This window comes from Chenopodium quinoa, unplaced genomic scaffold (genome assembly GCF_001683475.1).
Source record: "Chenopodium quinoa cultivar QQ74 unplaced genomic scaffold, ASM168347v1, whole genome shotgun sequence".
NCBI classification, from domain to species: domain Eukaryota; kingdom Viridiplantae; phylum Streptophyta; class Magnoliopsida; order Caryophyllales; family Amaranthaceae; genus Chenopodium; species Chenopodium quinoa.
This window is the reverse complement of record NW_018742359.1, coordinates 2,379,456-2,404,199: the sequence shown is the minus strand read 5'-3', so window position 1 is coordinate 2,404,199 and position 24,744 is coordinate 2,379,456. Positions and strand designations below refer to the sequence as shown.

The 24,744-nt window shown below is 35.3% G+C and overlaps 1 protein-coding gene across 1 annotated transcript; it reads right to left on the bottom strand.

Moving 5' to 3' along the window:
- Positions 1–1,538: 1,538 nt before the first annotated feature.
- LOC110696047 (pyruvate kinase isozyme A, chloroplastic-like) lies at positions 1,539–23,999 on the bottom strand. Its single transcript, XM_021873316.1, is given in 7 exon segments — positions 1,539–2,133; positions 7,866–8,344; positions 9,351–9,472; positions 17,031–17,224; positions 17,527–17,617; positions 22,751–22,880; positions 22,882–23,999. Coding segments are annotated over 7 exon segments (1,698 nt in total). The 5' UTR covers positions 23,262–23,999; the 3' UTR covers positions 1,539–1,831.
- Positions 24,000–24,744: the final 745 nt, after the last annotated feature.

The following is a 24,744-nucleotide window of genomic DNA, read 5'->3' as shown; positions in this document are numbered from 1 at the left end:
GAAAAAAAAATCTAAAATGGCCTTTTGACTGGTTAGTGGACGTGCATTTGACTAATCTCAACTTTGAATGAGTTTGCCTCCTGTAGTCCCAATCAGTCAATAACGAGTCAACAACCTGTTATAATAAGTAATTATGACACGTGATTGGTCTAAATTTAAATAAATAATTAAAAATAAAAAAAAATTAAATAAAAAAAGAAAAAGAAAAAAAAACCCAAAACCCATCCTATCCACCCCATCCCCTTCCCCCACCCCTAACCCTACCATGAAACCCTGGCCCAACCCCTAACCCCGCCGGAAACTGATCGGCCACCGCCCTTAACCCCCTAAATGGTCGGCCGACCTCTTCCTACCTCAAAACCACATGGTCGTCCCTTTCCCTACTGCCGAAACCGCCCCTCCCTTTCCCCACCGTTGAAACCGCCCCTCCTCCCTTTTGCAACCCACAAAGCCAGTCGTTGTGGCGATGGGGGAAGGGAGGTAGGGCAGTGTTAGCGATGGGAAAGGGTGGGGGGGCTGTTTTATGAGGGTAGAGGAAGGAAGGGGGTGGTTTATAGGTGTGAGCAAAATATTGGAGTACTCATAATCAAAACTGGAACCTGTTAGGAACCACAGGTTCGGGTTTTTGTCGCAACAGGTTTCGGTACAATTCTTGATTTTTTGGAACCGGACCTTTGGGTACCCCGGCAGAGACAAATTTTCATTTTTCAGGAACCTGTTCAATAGGTTTCGGTTCCAATTTCAGGAATTTTGGCAGGGTACCCTATTATACTCAGTGGTTTAAAGGGTTGGGGTGGGTTGGCGGGGTGGTCTCAAGGGTTGGGAGGGGTCAGTCGACCGCTTTTAGGGGTTAAAGGGGGTGGCCGACCGATTTCCGGTGGGGTTAGGGGTGGGGCTAGTGGTGGGAGAAGGGGGAAACGGGTGGCTGGGTCTTGGGTTTTTTAAAAAAATATATTTTGAAGCAATCACATGCTGTCACGTAGCTTTTAAATATTTTTTTGCCTTTTTAGCATGTTACCGGTCATTGAGACTGCTGGAGGCAAACTCATATCGAAGTTGGGATTGTTATACAATAACCAAAAGTTAGAATTATTAAAAGTAAATCGGCCAAAGTTGTGATTAATAAAGTGAATTCAAAGTATAGATATAGTTGCCACCGGAGCCACAAAGGACTATCTAAACGGATTCTTTTCTGACGATAAGCTCCAATTGCATCATAGGAATTACTATTATTTCCTCATATTATTTTTTTAGTTGGAACGTTTTGAGTTTTGAAACTAACGTCAAATTTTTTTTATATTTTTTTTTAATAATTTTTCACTTATTCATTAATTATTAAAATTGTGCATTAGCAAACGTGATTTAAAAAAAAATGTGTTAATAAAAAAAAACGAAGAAAGTATAAAGTATTAGTCCTTGCTTAGTTGCTTGCTTCTAGTATTCTAGACTTTTGGTCTATGCATGTTTGTATTTGTTTTTACCCCTGCAACCGCTGAACCGCAAAACCTCCAAATTGACATTTCTTTGACGAAGATATATCGTTGGAATATGGCCAAATATTATGGATATAATAACTACTCCATACCATTCAAGGAACAACCATTGTAAGAGGCACTTTGTTAAACACCCTCTACAAATCCATGAAAGTATGGAACATGTTTTGTAAAGGTACAATCAATACAAACAATGAGTTCTTGGCCTAATAGTTCAGAGTGAAGGTTTTGTGTACAATAGGTCAAAGCTTCATATTCCGTACCCCATTTGTAATTTTTATTGCCATTATAGCTCATTCGGACCTTAAAAATAATTAATAAAAATTTAAACCCACTGTTTATGGGACATTCATGACTTGGACGGACTGCAATATATCGGACACTGCAATAACAAGGTCGCCTGGTTTTATCATTCCCCTGGCCTTCAGCAAAGAAAACGTTTTACTTAAGTTGCTCTCCATATCATCAGAGAAGCTCAAGCGGAACGGTATCAGACCCCACTGAAGGTTCAGCCGGCGTCTTATTGATGTTATCGTGGTGAATGCGAAGATTGGGCAGTCAGGTCGGCATCTTGACAATAGAGATGCCATATGGCCGGTTTTTGTGTATACGAAAATAGCATCTACTTCTAAATTGTTGGCTGCAGAAAAAGTATAAATCAATCAGTTTTACATACTACTTTAATGACATTGCCTAAAAAGAAAAATTATATTTACATAAAATACCAAAAACAATCAATCAGCAGCATAAGGAGCACACGATAAACATAGAAGTTAACCATATAAGATAAGCAATAATCAGTGAAGAAGAAACCCTTAAACTAAGTCAAGGAAGGTTACACTTCCCATGACAACATATCCCCAATAGTTAGTCTAGCTTTATTTCAGACCTGATTTCCTATGGTTCATTAATGGATCTTTCAGAAACTCTAATTATCTAACTACAGTGAATGTATTCAGGCCTACAATTCTGTAATGTTGTTCAATGAAGTCAATAAGATCTATGAAGTCAAGTCTCAATAAGATGATCTGCCCAATTTTAAAACAGGCACCACTATTCAATAATGACAATAATAGCTGCAATTAAAGTACAGAAATTGTCGGAACAGAGTAAGAATAACTGAGACTGACAAGATCATGGAGGCAATTGATCACCTGTTTTTACCCCTGCAAACGCAAAACACTACAAAAATGGTATTTATTGTTAATCTATATGAATTTTCTTGATTTAATTTCTCTAGACTTGTTTTATGTTGTTTACTCTTGTTCATTTTCATGTTTAGGGGTTGGTGAACCTAGTCATAGTTCATGGCTGGGTTAGAACTGAATTACCCTTCATTCCTTGTAAGTAGTAATTAATGGTGCTTGTTGTAGAATAGTGGGACTACTAGGATGCTAACATAAAAATTTCATACCTAGTCCCCTTAAATAGTAGTCGAAAGAGGTTCAAGGAGGGTATGGGGGCTTTGGTTTCTCATCCTATTACAATTTGTTAAGTTATTAGCGAAAGTTAGATTCAATTAGGAGTAGTAAATTCCCTAAGCCTCTTACTGCCTCCTCACTAGGTAGTTAGGGATAGTTATAATTATGCATGATGTCCATTATACAGTATGGCCTTCAGCGGGTAAGGGTTACCCATGGGAAGCCATTTCACTAATTGAGGTTAGGGAGTGATGTTGATAAGGTGATAGACTATTGCTTCTTAATCATCCAACAAGTTTAAAAAATCCCATGCAACGCACGATTTTTGCTGATGTTAATTCAAGAATAATAATTTACAAAAAAAAAAAAAAAAAAATTAATTTTAAAATATACTACTCAAATATATCAAATTATTATATTTAAGTGTATTTGGAAATGTAATTAATGTAATTTTCAAAATGAAAGGACAATATTTTAAGTTACAAACAAATTAATGAAGATGTAGCAGAAAAAGGAAATAATTAAATGGAGGGAAAATTTTCAACCTAGAGATGACGTGTGTCACTATAAGTTTCGCTTTTTGTATAAAGTTATTGAGTAGCCTTTTGGCCCGTGCAACACACACTTTGTTAAATGTAAAGCCTGGAATTTTTCTGTTAAATATTTTTTATTAGAAAAATGAAGAGTTATTCAGTGTATAATGTAAACGGACATTAAATTATAGGGTAATATTAATAGAGCATCATTAAATATATTTATTGTATTAGGAATAAATATATTAAAAAAATAGAACGAAAAGGGAAAAGATTAAAGGAATTTTTTTTGTTTCTTGTTTTAGTGTTAAGATAGTCAAATATAGTTTATTAAAAGGTTAGCTTTTAGAAATAGTTTATTAACTTGATTTTTATGCTTGCTTAGTCGATGAAATGAAAGGCAAAATTAGTTCATACGATTGTTTTTTGAAAGTTAGAAGGTTAGGTTAGAATTTATATTTTGCATTCATGTGAGGATTGTGAGGACTACTTATATAAGAATCTTTATCATGTAAAATCAAATTTAATACTATATCGATAAAGTATAAGAAATCATGTTTGTGTGAGATCTTGTTTAACTTTTAGGTCTTTTATGGATTTGTAGTTTTGAGATATCCAACATTTTTCATAAAGTTTTTATAAAATATTTTCAAAGAAATTGATGTTCCAAATGTGCAATGATAATTGTGTGATAAGAAAAATGGAAACAACTTATAAACATGGAGGTAGTAACAATTAATGATAAGGAAAGAGAAAAAAAAATTGTTTTTGGACTTGACTAAATAATTGGACTACTAGATTCTCTACAAATTTAGAGTACCCAAGGAAGAGAAAAGGAGGTTGAAGATGGACATGAAGGGATAAAGGAAATACAATCTTTGAGTCTTTTACCATGATGGCTATTTTTTCAAAACTTTTTACCAAAATAGCTACTGTATAAAATTATTTACAAAACTAGGTAAAATATAGTTAAAAAGTCACTAAGCTAAACACTTTGCATTAAACTGGTATAGTTAAATTTATCTTTTACCTACTATAATTCATACTTTTTTTTTCTTATAACATTTCTGTTTTTCATGTTTGTGAATGCATAACTTTAATTGTGAACATATTTAATTATGCATTAGCAAAAACTATAAAAATTAAATTTAATAAAGTACATTTAAAAAATGGATCCAACAAGATCCCATTTACCTACGTTTTTATCTAAGTGTAAATCACAAAATGTAAATAAAGTGGCGTATGTGAATAGTGTACGTTGTAGAAATGTTGCAAATAAAAAAGGATACTTTGTATTTTACCACCCACAAAAAACCCACTTTTTGAAATTACCACCCAAATTTTTTTTATTTTAAAATACCACCCAAAAAAGGCAAAAATTAGATTTCACCACCATTTAAAACTTTCTGTTAAAAAAAACCATAAAATCTAATATTTAAAAAAAAAAATCATAGATTTTCGTACAAAAAACCTGCTCTTTAGATGTTTTGGGGGTAATTTTTTGTACTTTAGGTCCGATTTGAAATCAAAATTTACAAAAAATTGGAAAGGCATTGTTTTGCGTACTAAAAATACCTCGTTTGCGCGGCACATGCAAAATGAGGCATTTTTTATAACTATTTGTCAATATTGACCTCAAATCGGATCCTTTGGACAAAAAAAACCCCTAAAACCTCTAAGAGCATGTTTTTAGCACGAAGAATCGAAGAAATTTTTTTAAAACGTTAAATTTAATTGTTTTGGTGGTGAAAGCTAATTTTTTGTCTATTTTGGGTGGTATGTGAAAAAAAATAAAATTTGGGTGGTAATTTCAAAAATTGAGTTATTTGTGGGTGGTTAATATGTGTCATTTATGTCACTGTTTTTTAAGAGTTTCTAGTTAGTTTGTCATTGTTTTGATATCTTTTTACTTGGTTTATATAAGGTTTTATTTCATTTGTCATTTTCGCATGTGAAATGTCATTGTTGATCAATTTTGGCTTTTCTTGCATATTTTTGGTTGCTTCTTGCATTAGATAAAACTTTATTGGTTTATTCTTATGTTTAGGAACACTTGGATAAGTTCATTGCTCAAGATTGAAGAAATATAAAACATAAAAGAACAAGTAATGAAGAAATGTGCACTTGATTTGCAAAGATCGAACTTCAAACGCCTAAATCTTTTGATCTACAAAACATTTCTAAGTGATTCCAATTGGAGATAAAATCTTATCTCAAGAGCTTTCCAACAACAGGTCATATGCTCAATTCCAATGTAAAACGAGGGAGTTATGTTCGTTTGAAGCTGAGCAGTTTTATCCAGCGCGAAGGAGCGGGCGCGCAGTCTGAGAGGAGCTCCCGCCCCAAACTTTGTGGAATGATTCCGCTTCTCACTGTTGCAGCTAGGAGCGCTCATGCAATTACTTTGGAGCGCCCGCTCCTATACGTGCTACTCGACTTTTTGCGGAGCTTCCTAGGCATTTTCGTAAGGGGTATAAGTAGATTTTTTTGCTCATTTTAGAGAAGAATTCAATTTTTCAGTAGTTTTTTAGGATAGTTATAGGTTTTTAGAGAGAGAAACTCTCAAATTTTGGAGAGAGAAAGTGAGAAACACGATGGTTTTCATGGATTTTGGATAATCAAAGGAGGAATTTGATGATTTGAAGATCTCCATTTTATATCAATGAGCATTTCTTACTCTTTATTCTCTTTATGCTTTATTTAATTGCTTTCATCATGTTTGAGTAGTTTCCCTTCTACTAGGTGTTGAGTGAAGCTTTGTAATGATTAATTGAGTTATTTGAGATAAATTTGTTGATAATTGAGTGATTAAATTGATTGAATTGATGATAGCATGTTATTTGTTTTAGATTGGATTGATCTCTCATGATAGCAAACTTAATTGCATATTGGTTCTAGTTTGACAAGGGATTGTGAATTAGAATTGATATATTTGATTGCATTTTGGGTAAATTTCTTCTATGCACCTAGTCAATGAGGGATCTAGGCTAGGAATTTGAGAGATTACTTTTGAGTGTAGTTAATTCCCATTTTAATTCTTTCTTTGCATGATTGATTATCAAATGGATTCTCATTAGCTTATTAATTGTTCAAAGTGTATCTTTTCCTCTAATAAACTTTATCATACCTTGTTCTTTATATGTGTTTTAGTGTAGTTGTAGTGTCCTCTAACCATAAACCGACTTCGGCGTAGCTTAAGCATTAGATCAAGAACTATCTAGCATTATCATTCCTTGTGGTTCGACTCCGAACTTACCACTAGACTTGTTTAGGGGCTAGTTTTAGGATTTATAAATTTATTAGACCGTTAGGAGGTTAGATAACGACCTAATTTCTCCGCGTTCATTGGTAAAATACAAAATTTCCTAAAAAAATGGAAGAAATAATTGTTTAGGTTCTGCAAATATTGAGTTTTGATTGAAGAGGATAAAGACAAGGGTTTCATCAATTGAAAAGGATAGGGAGTTTATAATTTGTTCATTGTCAAAAGTTGTATTAAAATAGGTTATATGGGGTTTAGAATAAAAATAATAAATATAGAATTAAAAAAAAAATTTAAAATTTGAATTCAGTTTTCGTTTTTATTTTACTGATACATATATATATATATATATATGAACCAAAGCTATAATAAGAACTATGAACTAATCTAGGTCCTTAGATCATGTTAATCGGACGATCCACATGTTTCCCGTGTCATTAATGACATTTTTGTAATATTTCAACTTTATAAAAAAATTTCCAGTTTCATTTCTAAAAAGTAAATGAAAAATTAGTAAAAGTAAATGAAATTGCTTTAAAAGTTAAAAAAATTGGAAAAAGATTGAAAAGCTGCGAAATTACCAAAATGCCATTAATGAATGCAGGTGAAACGTGAACCGTTAAATGTAGCGCGATTAGAGACTGAGATTGGTTCCTAGTTCTCATTATTCACCTTTGTTCTCACATAATCTCAATACATATATATATATATATATATATATATATATATATATATATATATATATATATATATATATACATATATATATATATATATATATATATATATATACCACCCCCGTTTCATATTATTTGCAACGATACACTAGTAGAAAATATGGCTTGCGTTTTATGCACCGATACACTGGTGCACGTTATAAAACCAGCCTCATTATATTCACATGTCCTTACTATACTCGCATGTTATAAAACCAGACCTAAAAGCCCTCTGATGTTGAACTTGTTCTTTTCCGGTTACAAAAATCTATTTTTAGTGTCCATTTATGTGACGGAAACATAATTCAATAAGCTAACACAAGCAAGAAATTTAGGTTGCTTCAGATATATCATATAGGCATATGAAGAAGATTACAGAACAATAATAATAATAATAATAACAATAATAATATATGGGTAAAATTTCAAATTATCCTTACCCATTTTTGTAGCAATGTCACAAATTTCTTCTGATATGCAATCGTAGAAGGAAGATGCTACTCCATTCAGCTCCATGACTTCATAGCTTTTCTCTTCCCTCCACCATTTTTCAATCCTCAGGCTAACACTTCTCAAAACAGCTAATGCTTTCTCTGGGTACTGGCCCATGGCTGACTCACCTGAAAGCATTAAAGCATCAGCTCTTTGTCTGACAGCTTCTGAAACATCAGCTACTTCGGCTCTGGTAGGTGTAGGGTACTCAATCATCGACTCTAATAGCCGAGAAGCAACTATAACCGGCTTATTTAAATTTCTGCACAGTCGAACTATTTTTTTTTGGACCAAGGGAACTTGCTCCAGTGGTATCTGTGCACCAAGATCTCCCCTCGCAACCATAGCTCCATCTGATGCTTGAATGATCTCTTCTAAATTCTTTAGTGAATCAATGCTTTCTATCTTTGCAATGAGAGCAATATCACTGCATTACAAACATCAAATAAGTACGAAATTAGATAGTTCTTATTGCTTGGAATGAAGAGTTGTCAGATCGTATGTCCAATAAATGACCCATACATGCCATACGACAGATATACAAATCAAATCTGTGTCAATCACAAGTCAATAACTAATTACAAAACCAGTGTACATTCACTGTGCACAATTATGTTAACCACAACCGCAAGTTAAACTCTGACTTGCAACAGAAAATATTTGTAGAAAGCCAATTGCTCGAAGCAAAGAGAAGTGGAGATGTTGCATTCATGACTTCAACCAAAGAACAAAAGCTTCAGATGGGCAATAGTTAGTGATCTAACAATTATATACATGAAATTATGAAAAAACTTTCCTTAAGACTCTGGATTACAGACTGATAATCTCCAATGTATACCCAGAAAACTTACAAAAAAAAGCTACAGCATCGTACAGTAACACTATCTATGTAGAGGTTGAGGAAAAAAGAAATAAGCAAGTTAAAAGTAACTAAAGAATGAATCCAAGATTTTCACAAGGTTACTTCAGGGGTAGAGTACGATACAAGCCAATCTGAGATAATTTAAAAAGTAAAATACATACGCAACAGATCTAACTCATCTAAGAAAAGGTAACATAAGCAGTAGACTTAACTACAGAATCATATTTCATAGATTTTTGCTTATCACCTGCTTTTGGAAAAAGGAGTAAAGGTAGTAATTCCCTTTTTATTTGCAAAATCGTTGCCATCTAGTAATAAGCAAAGGAATATAGAATATTGACCAGGGATCCTCTGTAGAGTATTTTCCAAACTGAAATCTGAAAACCATGGGGGATTTTGTAATTGGGTTCTACAAACCTCTCCCTATTTTGATTTGTATTATGAATTAAATTGGTTGCAGAAATATTTGAAAAATATCCCCAACTATGATAGAGATTGAAATAAAGATAAACAAGACTCAAATAAACAAGATAAAATCCCAGACAGAAGCCAATAAATGTATAATGCCCACCTTTCTCGAGAACGAGCTGCAATATAGCTTTTCAAGTGATTAATTACTTCAGCAGACTTAACAAACGATATTGCAATAAAATCAACTCCCTCCGCAATTCCAAAATCAATGTCCAACCAATCCTGAAAATGGCCACCAGAGTCAGCTACTCGGATTTAAGTGAACCTTCTAAATTTAAAGAAAAAAAAATTAACATCATATTCACATGGGGCAGAACTATATATTCCCCTTAACTCTTATTCATTAAAAATGAACCACCTTAACTTTTTAATGGTAGGAAATAGATATTAGTCATATCACTACATTTATCCAAGCCTTCCAAGGTGAAATGTATCCCCAATTTTCTTTCTGAAGATTGATGAATCACATTTATATAACATTTATGGGCACGTTCATGCTACTTTATAGTTGCTCTTTAAGTCTTTTAGTTGCTTTTTAGGTCGCAAATGTATAAGTTGTCCATTTAGTGCTCTATTACTCTTTGTTTGTGTTTTCTTAATGTTTCAGGTAGTGTTCATAACTATTTGAACGCTTTCGGAGTAGTTTTAGAAGAATCCGGCAATATAAGGATGAAACGTCGATGAATCAAAGTCATTCAATGAAAGATATGTGTTTGTGGAAGCTAAGATAGAGATTAATATGCATGAAGAATGAAAATAGCTTCCACGAGAGTCGCTATGCACCTTTCGGAGATAATTGGAGTTGGAAACGGAGAATAACAATGGTTTAAAAAGTATCAAAAATGACCTTTGCTCACTCTTTTGATCATAACTTGAATTCTACAAATCGGACAAATTGCGTTGGAAACTAGACTTTGAAGAGCTTTCCATCAATAGGTCACAAGGGATACTTTTTTTCCCTTATGCCTTTTATGATGTTTTTAAGTTCACAGTAGTTTTCTCTTGAACCCTAGTTTCTCATGACATCTCCATAGATTTTTCCATGGATGATTCTTGGGTTTATTTATTTTAATTCATTGAGGTATTTATATTTCTATTTATTGCTTTTAATTATGTTGTCTTTATTAGGTCAATCTCACAATGTGGACAAAATTCTTAGGAAGTTTGACTCTTTTGATGTTGTGCCTAGTAAAACACCTTATGATCCCTAACATGAAGCTAGTGAAGAACAAGGGTCCTAGTGTATCTCAAGAGCTCCATGCAAAGGTGATTGGTAGTGTAATGTTTTTGATCAATTGCACACGACCCAACATTGCCTATGCGGCAAGTAGACTTAGTAGATATACTCACAATCCATGTGAAGAGCAAGAAGATCATTGGGTTGCTCTTCCTCGGTTGCTAAGGTACCTTAAGGAAACTATGGAGGTATATTTGCATTTTAATCGCTTTCCTAATGTTTTAGAAGGCTATTGTGATGCTAATTGGGTAACCGATAATGATGAGGTTTCTTCCACTAGTGGGTATGTTTTTGTTTTAGGTGGAGATGCTATTTCATGGAAGTTTTTAATACAACCATGTTTAGCTCACTCCATAATGGAATCTTAAGTCATTGCTCTTGAGTTGGCAGGTTAAGAAGCGGAGTGGCTAAGGAATCTCCTAGCCGGCATACTGTTGTGGAAGAAAACTTCATCACCGGTGTCTATGCATTGTGACTCTTAAGCGGCGATTGGAGTAGCTAATAATAGCAACTACAACGGCAAAAAGAAGCATATTCGTATGAGACACAAAGTGGTGAGACAATTGCTAAAGAATGGAGTGATTGCATTGGACTTTGTGAGGTACGAAAAGAACTTGGCGGATCCTTTGACGAAAGAGTTAGCAAGTGTTGAAGAATCATCGAGGGGAATTGGACTTAAGGCCATGTGATACATTACATTTGTCCTAATTCCTATGGTGATAGAGTTTGTAATGTTTGTAAGTATATTTTGTGAGGTTGAGCTGTTACTCTCAATGAATCCTTTTTGCTATTGAGATGCATTTTAGGACTCACCTATGTGGTTGTGAATATTAGCCATCTTTTATGAAAACTTGTCCGGTTTTGTAGAGCCTCCACTAGACATAAGGTGGATGTATTTGGCTAAAAAAGTACATCTTATCGCCGGAGTTCATGTAATTTTTGGAGTGATGTATATGTTGTGGGGGTCTTAAGCTAAATCTTGGAGTTTCAAGGTTAGTCTCCTCCTTGATAAAGAGTTTAAGGGTTTCAAGGTTTGTCCACCCTTGTACTTGTAGTTCATTGCCTCATTTCACTAAGCACTAGATTTCAAATTACTTAAGTAATACCTAAGTGTTATGTACTAATCTCCTCTTATGCCCAAAAATATTGTCTCTTATTTTTCTTTCTTTTGTGCGTATGCTTTACCTCCCTTTAGTGGGAAGATTGTTGGAGTAAAGAGAGTAAAAGATGAAATTGATCAGTTTGCTCTACGGGTAGGTTGTGGGCCCTTGTGGCCGACCTCATTTGCCCACGGGTGGGCTAAGCAGTAGACTTTTTCCTTGTCTAGATTCATTATTTTGGTGTTCTAATTCTTTTCTTGGGATTCCTTTGTAACCTCCACTTAACTCCTTTCTTAATGGGTTGTTTAAGGGTGGGTTAATTCTCTTAATGTCTGATTAATCTCTTCGTCTTTCATATAAGCTAAACACTAAATCTTTTGGGCATAAGTTTACTCGTCTCCAACCTCCTACTCAAAAGTGCCTTTGTGTGGGAGTGGTGTGTGGACCTTAGGGAACGTGCCGGCGAATACAATTGAGCACCTCGGTTGCGCTGAAATTCGTTTTCAAGTCAGTGATTAATTTCACGCCACAACGAATTTCCTATTTGTGTTTGTGAGATTATTTTGTTCATCTTGTTTACAATTTTCATTAACTAATGTATTACACTTTATAAAAACAACATAAGTTTTGTGGGAAAAAATTTACAAAGTACAAAAGAAAATTTTATAACATCAGAGAGCATATAGCATTTCATTAGAAGAAAATCCAAAAAAAAAAAATTGTACAGCACGCTAAGAGACCAGTTATCTATGTCAACCAGTGCATTTCAATTTTAAATTGTACAGCACGCTAGATTGTAGTACTATGTGATAGACCCAGCTGCCACCTCTATTACACCATTGTTAAGGGTTTATGAGAGGAGACACAAGAGAGACAAGAATCACCAATCACAGGCTACAGCAGCGCAAGGAGACAAATGCCATAAAAAAAAAAAGCAATATGGGAAGTGGCAACTAAAGGCTGATATTCTGATCTGCTAAAGTCAGTAGAAGACAAAACTCATTAATATTAGGTTTTTGCTTTTGAATTTTGGCTTGTATATATAAAAAATCAGTAGAACTTTTGGGATCATAATGAGAGAATTTGTGAAGACTTATTTTGGAGACTTGTAGCCTCAAGCTACTAAGTTGGAGAGTTATAGCCTTAAGCTTTCCCTCAAAATTGTTACAAAATTAATACAACAAAACCTTTTGATATCCTAGTCTACAACATACTAGTTTACTATGGCAGCACCTAAGGGACTGGTTATATATAGAAACCAGTCTCTTTCAATATTAATTGTACAGGCACGCTAGATTGTTACTAATTTACTATGGTAGTACCGAAGAGACCGGTTTCTTTGCTCAGCAGTTTTTTTTTTTTTTTTTTTTTTTTTTTTTTGGGGGGGGGGGGGGGGGGAGGGGGGTGGGGGGGAGGGGAATGGGGAATGGGGATCCAGGTACAGCTGCATACCCCAACAGAAAAGGTTTTAGCTACATGAACTAATATATATTACATGGGGTAATCCACAACAATGAATCTTTTTCATTTCTTCAAATCAAGGGGCACATGCACTTCAAGCTTCAATGCCATTAAAACCTTTATTTACCTAGGAAGGGGGGGTAAGGGGGGGAGGGTAGCATGTGGTGGTTGGCCATGGAAGTATCCATGTGATTGAGGCACTTTTGGGTTGGATAAAGGTGAGGGAAGGAGATGATAGACATGAATGGTTGGGGTGACGGGGAAGAGAGTATTTATCAGGTTAGAAGAGAGTCTTTGGATAAGAGCAAGATTAGTGCAGCATTGTTTTAAAACTTTCTTCCTATGCCACGTCAGATTTCCCATAACATATTTCTATAACAATTTAAGACTATTTCAAATTCAACCAAATCTATCTCTTCATCCTTCATATTCATTTAAGATTTCTTACATTTTTTATTATTTGTTTTTGTTCCAATAATTCTATTTCACTCTTTTGAGTTGATTTTTCAAGACTATTTAAGAATATACCAAGACCAATCCACAACGCTATAAATTATTTTGTTACGTCATAGAACTTGGTATTACATATGCCATGTCACTTCATGTTAGCAAAAATCTATGTCTTAAAGACTAATCACTAATCTTGTTCTAAAGGAGAGGGAGAACAGTTATTGTGAAAAAGCTTTCAGGGGAAGCGACATTTGGTTTGATGAGTAGTATAAGTTTGGAATCAGGAAATAAGGGTGGTATGGGATTGAAACTTGATACTTAATTCATGTGTTTGGTTTAGTACAGGAATGAACAAATTTCTTTTATGTGATACCTAAAGGTATGGTATGAGCCATACCCACCTCCCCTTGGTTTTCTAAGTGCCATACCTTGAGGGTTTGAGGTATAGGTTTGGAAATTGTGCTTCTTTTTTTTTTTTTTTTTTTTTTTTTTTTTTTTTTTTTTTTGGCAAAAACACTAGGTGTGGGTTTTACCCATTCTAAACCCATCCTTCGTACCTAAAGTACTTCAACAATGTTAAGTCTAATACTTAATTTTATCTAAGTGTACCTACCCCGACACTCTCCGGCACCAAGAGTATCGCGAGTCGACTCGACACACGTGGGTTGAGGCGTCGACTCGCGTATCGTAGAAGTGTCCCGGAGTGAGTGTCAAGATCCTTTAGTAGATGTGTATAAAAGAAAAAACAAAAAATTTTAAGCACTTTTTCGGCCATTACGACCGTTTTGAACCAAACGCGCCCACATCAAATGTTACTACTAGCAGAGATCCAAAAAAAAAAAGCCCAAACTTTAAGCTATTTTTCAGCGATGGCTTTAAGATGGGCAGAGTACTTTATTTTTTCATAAATGGGGTACTGTAGTTGGGTACTTGGGTATGGTGTGTGACAGCTGGAAGTCACTTTTATTTGAAGTCAATCTAACCCCACCGGCTATTAAGCACCCATTTCCCTTTTATTTTGGGAAACTCTCTTTGGTAACATCGAATTTTTTATTTTTCTTATTGGTAAATTGTAAAAAAAATCTATTATCTTTGGTAATATTGTATAATTGATATTAAGTTACATACGATACTAATGATGATTTTTTATTAAATCTTTATTTATAGTTAGGAATTTTTAATTTTTTAACAATTAAAAAAAATATTTACAGAATTTAAATTTTACTTTATAATTTTATTTTTATTTAAAAAAAAAACCCACCCCAACCCCCACCCCAGCCCCACCAGCCACCTCCCTCCCCAACAGTGCCGGCATCAGCGCCCGACCCCCATCCCTGTGCCGGCATCCAACTTTATCACCGGTCGGCGACCCCACCCCCACTCCCTTCCCCCAGCCAACACCCAGCCCCTGCCCTAATCGCGACCCCAGCTTCCCGTCACCCTCCTCGAATTACCGCCCCCTAACCCTAAACGCCGTACCAAAGAGCCCGATTAGGCAACATCAAACCCCAATTCTCCGATTTTTTCCCCTTTTAATCCTTCGATTTCAGGGATATTCCTTTTAATTTCACATTTCAACAAAGATTCTAGAAGATCTGATTTCTAAGCATTTTCAATTTCCCCCAATTTCCCATTTCTTTTTGTAGATTTGGGGAAAATGGGTTGCTGATAAAACCCTAGAATGTTTACTTTCCTATTTACTATTTGGTCTATTTTAATCATTATAATCATTGGGTTGCTGCTTGCTTCTGCTATCTCATCACAGGTAATCAGTTTCTTGATGTGTGAGAATCGGGGTGGGGGAGTGGGAGGAGAAATGGGGAATCGGGGTAGGGGTCACCGGCAGGGGTGGGAGGTCGCCGCCGGCCAGGGGAGGGGGGATCAGGTGGTGGCTGGTGGGTGCGGGAGGGAGTTGGTTTTTTTTAATAAAATATTATTTTATTATTAAAAAAATAAATAATTAACCATGATTAAAGATTTTTATTAAAAATAGTTATTATCTTTGGTAAAAAAAAATACAATGTTACCAATGATAATAAGAATTTTACAATTTACCAAAGGGAAAAATGAAAAATTCAATTTCCCCCAATTTCCCATTTCTTTTTGTAGATCTGAGGAAAATGGGTTGTTGATAAAACCCTAGAATGTTTACTTTCCTATTTACTATTCTGTCTATTTTAATCATTTTAATCATTGGGTTGCTGCTTGCTTCTGCTATCTCATCACAGGTAATTAGTTTCTTGATGTGTGAGAATCGGGGTGGGGGAGTGGGAGGAGAAATGGGGAATCGGGGTGGGGGTCACCGGCAGGGTTGGGAGGTCGCCGCCGGCCAGGGGAGGGGGGATCAGGTGGTGGCTGGTGGGTGGGGGAGGGGGTTGGTTTTTTACAAAAATATATTATTTTATTATTAAAAAAATAAATAATTAACCATAGTTAAAGATTTTTATTAAAAATAGTTATTATCTTTGGTAACAAAAAATACAATGTTACCAATGATAATAAGAATTTTACAATTTACCAAAGAGAAAAATGAAAAATTGAATGTTACCAAAGAGAATTTCCCTTTTATTTTTTGTTTCACGTGACACCACACCTCTTTTTCCCTTTTTCAATTGGAGGAAGGTAAAATTAAAACATTAGATTGTTTGACTTTGATTTTTTTTCATGTCATTTTTTTAATATTAGAATTTTATTAACCAAGTATCTAAAAAATTTCCCGATACTTTATATACTAGCAGTATCCAAAAATTAGTCTAAGACGCTCTTTTGACCGTATAACCGTATTTGCTATTTTTGGAATTGAAGGATCGGATACTCCAATCTCTACTTAGATACGACACCCAAACTCGAGTCTATTGAACATAGATGTGTACCTTTTATAAATTTTTCCATTTGATTTGACCAGTATAGTTTTCTTCTATTTACTTGATTGCTAACTTTATCAAACTTATCCCAAGTGATGTAAGCCCATGTATTGAAAATCTCTATCTCTATATCTCCTCATTAGCCATGAGATGTCGAGTCTCCATTAACCCTTTGTTTGGTTTTTTTTTCGCAATCATGTTTTATTTATTTTATATTTCAAAATAACCAAAAATCCTGTATTGTTATACTATTTACTTCTAATCCTGTATTCTAAGTATATTGGAAATTTTATTTGTGGATAAAGGGACCTAAGCTAAACCGGGTTACGTTTTCGACACTTATCAACTTACATGTTAGATTAGGGCCATTATAATGTTGACACATATAGCAACCTGATGCAACCGACCCTAACTCAATGCAAATATGAATGAAGTTTTGGACTTAATAAAAATTCTCCATCCCCCAACTTCGTATTCTAGTTTCACCATAAAAACCTATAGTTAAAAGTTAAAACCATGCTAGTACTGAATATGCCCTCACTATAAGTTGAATCATTACTAAAACATCTTGCATTCAATGATTATTACAGGAAACCAATCACACAAATGATAAAAATAAAAATGATTCCGCAATAGAAAAAAATGAATTGATGAACGAAGCCACTAACCTTGGAAGAAATTGTTGGAAGCATGGCATTACGTTCACGGACTACTTTACCCTCCCGCCAAAACGTCAGGTTAGCTCGTGGGAGCAATAATCCCGAGTCTGTACATAAACACTTCACATCGGGACCGATCTTCTCAATAACCTCGAACCTTACCATTCCACCATCTATAACAACCTCATCCCCAACCCTCATATCTGTATCCAATGAAATATAAGTCAACTAACTTCTAAACCGCCTACCAATTTATATAAGCATACTCTTTGCATTAGAGCTAGTGTAAATATACCGTGTGTCATACTTTACACCAAAGGTAAAGGAAAAGGAAAACAACATCACAATTGAAAATAGGAATTCTAGTTGACTAGATAGTAAAATGTTCACGAGATGCTAACAGCAGCTCTCCGTAATATGGAATCAATATGTTACAACATATGATCTAAAAGCAAAAATATATCACTATATCTTAGCAAGCAACACACATGTTTAGGATTATTACCCTCAGCAAAGCCATCATAATTCACTGTAATGGTACGTTGGGGACGAGGGGCATCATAATCTCGGACAGTAAAAGTCCAGATCTCTCCATCCTGAACAAAGTGCAGAGATGAAATATGACAGCAAACATTATGCGATAATTATATAATGACAAAACTTTTGCAATAATTCATAAAATCTAAGTGCTCAGGTACGAAAGAAATAATCCTTTTGCCTCTTGATTTGAAAATTATATAGCAACATGAAATAATCTCATTTCTACCAATAATGAAAACCATAATCATGAAGAAGAAACTGAACAGCTGATGTCTTCTACATCTGCATAAAGCCAGAACACTACATGTATGAAATATCAATTTAATAAAGTCTAGGAAAGTGGACACACAAGGTATGGTTCCAAAATGAAAACAATTTGCTCAGGCAAGGGGAGCAGCTTGTTTCCTCACTCTGATAAGTCTGGTTTACAGAGAACACTAAGTCAAGTCGATATGATCGTGAGATTAAGGTGTCAGATCCACTATCTAATTCATTTTTATATGAAAAATCCTATGAGTTGTTTAAATAATTAGGCCTACAAAAGGGACTTCTCCAAGTAAGCAAAGAATCAAAAACTGTTGACAGGAGATGATTATTTTACAGGAATTCTCCATAAAAGAAAGCTAGAAATAGCTTTGATGGGTACAATGCCATTTAGAGAAACTGTAGTTTCCATACACATGAAATGTGGTTAGTTTACGAGGAAGACAAATGCAACTCTGATAAGTGGAATATTTTATCCACTTTATGTGAAGTTTTCAACCCGTTTTTGAAGTACTTTCTCCTATTTTTTCCCTCTCTAACCCATTTTCGTACTTTTAAAGTCTATTTGGTGTTTCCGTCTTTTGTGCGTGCGTGTTCGTGTTTGTAGGTGCAAAAGATGAATTGAGGATTTAGTAAGGCATACGAGCATTTCAAAGAAACACCCAGCAAACCCAAGAGCAAGCGCTCCTGCCTAGCAGAATCTGTAGTTAATCTACATGCTGGAGCAGCACTCCTCCCTTGTCCCTTACAATCTGTCTCTGCCTCCCCCTCCCCCTGAACACAAAAGAGCGGGAGTGCACATTTATTTGGAGCGAGCGCTCCTAGCCCAGGAGTGAGCGCCCCTACATGCAGGAGCGGCCTGCTCCTTTCCTACCAGCGCGATTTTGACGGATTTTTCTATGTACTTTTTGGGAGTATAAATACCTCCCTTGGCTTCATTTGTACGGATCTTCTTCCCTTAAACTTTCAAAGGCCCTTTCCTCTTAGTTAGCAATAGTTTCTTAATTCTTTCTCTCTTAATTAGTGCTAAAACTTCATGAAATTAGCTTAGTTTCTCTAAACTCAATCGTTGTAGAAGACAATTCAAAGGCTTCGAGCTCTTAATTTCATAAATTTCTCCAACTTTGAAGCTCCATTTTTAATAATCTCTATCCCTATCTCTCATTTCTTTTTTATTTTTTAAATCACTTTGAAATCCTAATTTCACTCTTAATCTTGCTCAATTATTGTTGTATGTTCAATCCACCTCGAAGCACTTTTCTCATTAAATTAATGGTAAAGTTCGAACTTGTTGTTAGAATGTTGTTCTCCACTATGTTTTGTGAGTAGTCCTTTAGCTAAAGGTTGGATAACCAAGCTATGGATTGTCAATTATGGGTGATTCCAAGTTCACTTTGGGTTTATGATTGATTGTTCAAGAATTGGTTAATTGCATGTGTAAATAGATGACTACTTTTTTGCATTGAAAGATAAGGTTTAGTGGTGAGTCTTCTCTTGTATGATTAGACTAAATTACTATCTTGGTAACAGTTCTCTGTTTCAATGACATGGTTGCCTTAGTTGCGATAATTAGGTGAGAAATCTCAATTATTTTTGCTTTATGCATTCTCGAAACAATCAAAAGACAAAATCGAGTTAGTATTCTGCTTCCTAGCGTTGAGACATTGTTGGCCTACCTTGTTAGTTGAGTTTGGTTTAGAAACCGCTAATGTTGTGACTTCAAAAGAAGGCAATGTTGTGTTCATGTTTTGCCCAATTTATTGATTCATTGGTTTAATAGGTGTTGAATCCCGTTTCCCCTAGCGTTTGTCTCCAATAGTACCTTCATCAGTTTGATTTAGCCGTAAAGTAGTTAATCAATAAAAAAAAAATTAAAAAATAAAAAATAAAAAAAACCAATTTATGACCGAGTTAGCTTATAGTTGGTTCGCATGTTCGTGTCCTTAATAGTTAATCCTTTTGGATACAACCCTCTACTTTCCCTAGACTTGTTTTAGATTAGGGTGTGGTCTATGCACCTAAATTTTGCTAGTATAAACGTATTTGATCTTATCTGAACTTACCTAAACTTATTTGAACTTATTAAAACTTATTTTAGTTGTTATTTGAACTTGAGCAACCCTTATCAGAACTTATTTTTCCTTATCAAAACTTATTAGACCTGAAATAAGTGAAAATAAGGTGAAAAGAACAAACCCTTAGTTTAAATTAAAAACTTTTGTTTGACTTACGTGTTTCATTTGACGACGTGATCTATACCTTTGCCATACTCATATCTGAAAAATTACTCAAATACATCTTATGATTGATTGATTGTATACCTATATCTGCTAAATTTTTGGAGTCGAATGTCGGATCATCCGATCCCTACTCGGATACGACAGTCTGAGCAACATAGCTTCTCATAATGATTGGAACTAATTAGCTGCTCTCTCACAAAATAGCTCTTAAGGAGACAACTTTTAACCCTAATGAAAACAAGATAGATTCACGCTAAACTCTAAGAACACACACACACACACCAGTTTTCTATTCTTGAGGATTAGAGAAACAAATTTGGGGAAGCTTAAGAATAGATCTAACAAATGCTTTGCATAACATAAAGATCCTGAGTTTTACAGAGATGTATTTCTTTATTTATAAATCAAGCTTTGAAACTTCAAGACTTACTGTTATATAGAATAATGTCCTATATCTAAATGAGTGCACAAAACAAGCTACTATCTAGCATTCACGATTAGAGAGAAATAAAGTACGATTTCCTTCAAAAAAAAAAAAAAAAGTACGATCTTCACCTACCTAGTTAACCAACTTCAAACTTTTTCATCCACACCAATCCGTCAGCAAGTCAATACCAAAATACCACTGCACGTGATTACCATATAAAACCTTTCACAGCTAATCTATGTCCTGATCTTAGCTGCTGCAGCTGCAGCTTCTGTGAAGCAACTACATACAGTGATTGCAACCCTATAAATCCTGAAAGTTGTATCTCCTAAACAAAAATAATAAATTGAGGTTTTGTTCTTATTGAAGATCATGTTGATCAGAATAGTTCTGCTCACAATGCTCAGTTAAGTAATGAGCAGAATAATCATTTGCAGGATGATGCATATGATGAAGTCTTGGTGGATTATGATGATTATGATATACAATTGATGAAACTACAGCACACCCTCATTAAGAAAGAACAGCTTCAAACTGATGACAGCAATGCCAACAAGACAACAAGAGCAAAATATCAGAGAAGATAATTGTCATAACAACTTTTCTTAGATTTCATGAAATCAGGAAGATAGTTGTAGCAAGTTGTTTGTAATAGCTAGATTTTTCAGCTGTAATGACTATACTATAAATAGTTCTCCTCTTCCATTTTCTGCTATAATAATTTTTATTCTCAATTTCGTCAATAGAAATTAAATAAACTCTTCACTTCCCTTTATGAATGATAAATCTGATTGAATATCATGACAGTTCTTTTAATAGACTTTCAACTGTAGTTTAGCTCACCCAACTCTCTAGCAATTTAGAGGGATATAAGTGCTATTTTATTACAACTGCTCTTCTATCAATCTATCCCCCTAAATTTCTTTTCATATCATATCATTGTCAGGAAAAAGAGGTGCTTTGCAACAAGCTTAGCAGAAGCAAGTATATAGCCCTTAAATACCTATCAGACCTAACATTGGACTGCGCTTAGGCCTAGTTGTGACTAATGGTAGGAAACAACAGAGTTGCTTATTCAGTCGCAGTGCTGGCCATCAATATAATTATTAGCTGATAACCAAGCTTACCTCTTTCTACCTAGGAGGGTCATGAGCCAAAGAGAAAAAGAAGGCTACATATATAGGTGAATTTTGTGTATACAATCTGCATAGATTTTATAGTTATTATTAAACCTTGTTATTGGTGTTAAGATAGGAATGCAATTAGAATAGCTTTACTAAAAAAAATTCAATTGAAAAATTTGGAACTAAAAAGATCCTGTAGCTTCTTAGAGAACCTTTCAAGATATTGCACAAGCTATTTCCGGGCTGTAAACAGCTCATCACCCGTTCCACTAAGTCACAGCAGAAGCTGCACTATACTCATGCTACAGATTACAAAATTACCCAAGGAAAGAGATATATTCGTCTCAGAATGAGTGCATTACCCATGAGGCTGCCCCAATTTATCATCTTGATTAGGCTTGTTTATCAAGTGGCAAAGTCGTTATACTTTGGGTAAAATTGGGTAAGTGGTCCTACCCGATTTTACCCCTATGTAGTACAACTTTTCCACTTGGGCCCCGTTTGGTTTGATGTCAAACATTTTCAATGAAAAATTAGTTTTTATGGAAAACATATTTTCAAGGAAAACCACACTTGCAAGATAGTTTTCCTTTGTTTGGTTTTAACAAGAAAAGTTCAAAGAGAAATTAAAAGTAGGAGTTAAAATGTGGGGATAGATGAGAGGAAAGTAAAAAGGAGATAAGGAAAAGGGAGGAAAATGTGGTTTCCTTGTTTTGGAAAGGAAAATGTTCTCCGCCATAATAGATGCAATTTTCCACCCATTGGGAAAATTATTTTCCACCCTTCACAAACAAAACAAATGAAAATGAGAAATAATGGGAAAATCATTTTCCATGAAAATAGTTTACACCAAACCAGGGCCTTGATTAACAATGTTTTTTACACAATATATTGGTCATCCATTGGCCATACCACCATACTCTAATGTCTCTAATCCTATTACAGCTACATTCACAACTTTTTACACAATTCATTGCCAAATTCCAAATCTATAATCGTACAATATAAACTCAGTCATTAATAACTGCAGTTTAGCAACCATTAAACACCACACTTTCAAGCTAACCATAGCAAAGTAACATAAATATAAATGAAAATAAGTACTAAATTACACATAAAAAATAATAAATAAGCACTAAGCTCAGCTTTAACAGCAGATTCACCACCAAGATCACCCATATGAATCTCACTACCTTCAGTATCCATCATAATAGCAACAGCAAAACCCTTTTCCTCATTAAGTTTTCTCACCTTTTCAATAACACTTATGCCATTCTCGAGTACCATGACACATATTAATCCTGGCTACATTCATCCCACCAACAGCAAGAGCCTCCAATTCGTCAAACCCGCTTGTCGCCGGTCCAATTGTACACACCAACTTCGTTCGTCTCGTGCTCCGGAATCCATTCTCTTTCAATTCCGCCTCTGTAACTGTATCTACCTCAAAACTCGAAACCGTAACCGCCGAAGAAGAAGAGTTCGATGACTGTGGAAATTCGGAAGAGGCTTTGATGGATGTTTTTGGGAGGAGAGAGAGGGGTAATGTGAGTTTGGAGGATTTTTGAGGAAAAAAGGGGTTTGTGGAAAGGAATGTGAGTTTGGCAACTGGAGAAACGGAGATGAATTGAAGAGAAATTGACATTGTTGAATTATGAGGAAGGAAGCAGAGAGCAGGAGTGAGAACAGAGGACTAAGAGGAGTGGCAATTTTGTGTTTAAGGAGAGCTTTGGAGTTGTCGCACCGCACCAAAAATGAAAACTAAACTTCGGAATTGTCGAGGGATTCGGCAGTTGAGCGGCAAGCAGTATTCTATATCGGCCACATGGCGTTTGATCTTTAATATTACGGCTATTTCACCAAATGGCACTTATCAATTGCGAAATTCACCAAATGCCATCAGACTTTTCAAAATTAACCAAATGTCACCGAGTTTTAACAAAATTCACCGAGTGTCATTAATGACTGACAGCCGTTAGTTGACCGTTAGTGGACCCCACCACTTGCCACATGTCACTTTCTGATTGGTCTGTTTTAAAAAAAAAATAAAAAAAATAAAAAAAAACCAAAAAAAATTGAAAAATTAAAAGAAAAAAAAACAGAAACCATTGAACCACCCCAGCCACCACCCCGAAACCCTACCCCTCCCCTTATATTGCCGGAAAACGGCCGGCCACCTTCGTAACCAACAAAAATCGGCCGGCCGGCCCTTTAGCACCTCACCTGATCAACCGCCGACCCCAAAACCACCCACAAAGCCAGCCTCGACCCCAAAAACCGCCGCCGAGATCTCCTCCACCAATCTCGCACCATTCGCATCAATGGCCACAAACTCCTCCACCAATCTCGCACCAATCACGAAGTTGTTGGGGAAGGGGATGGGTTTTGGGGTGCCGGAAATCGGAGAGGGAAAAGAAGGGGGTTGGGGTTTCGGGGTGGTGTAGGAAGGGGGGTGGGGTTTTGCGGGTTAGGGGGTCGCGACGGGGTAGGGGAGGGGAAGGGGAGGGGTCGCCAGAGGCCAGCGCGCCTTCCGGTGCTAGCCCCGGCGGCAGGGGTTGTGATGGCTAGGGTTTTGGGGTGGGCAGTCAGGGAGGAGGTGGTGGCTGCCACCTCTTAATTTCTTCTCTTTTTTTTTAATTTTTTTGTAATTTTTTTTTACTATTTTTAAAAGTTTTTAATTTTTACTTTTGTTATTTTTTTTAAATATTTTTTTTTAAAAAACGGACCAATCATAAAGTGACACGTGGCAAGTGGTGGGGTCAACTAACGGTCAACTAACGGACATTGACGATCAACTAACGAAAATGGCATTTGGTGAATTTTGTTAAAACTCGGTGGCATTTGGTGAATTTTGAAAAGTCGGATGGCATTTGGTGAATTTCGCAATTGCTCAGTGGCATTTCATGAAATAACCGTTAATATTATTATTGTCTATAACTAATAGTAAAGTAATTACCGTTAACATTACCACTGTCATCTTCTTATTAAAAAATTTCCTAGAAGCATTTATGACTGAATTCACTAACTACAAAATTTCCTATGAAGTAAAAGAAAATGATGTTAAAATTTCCTAAAATATTATTATTAGTTATAACTAATACTAAAGTAATTATACATAAAAGCAATAC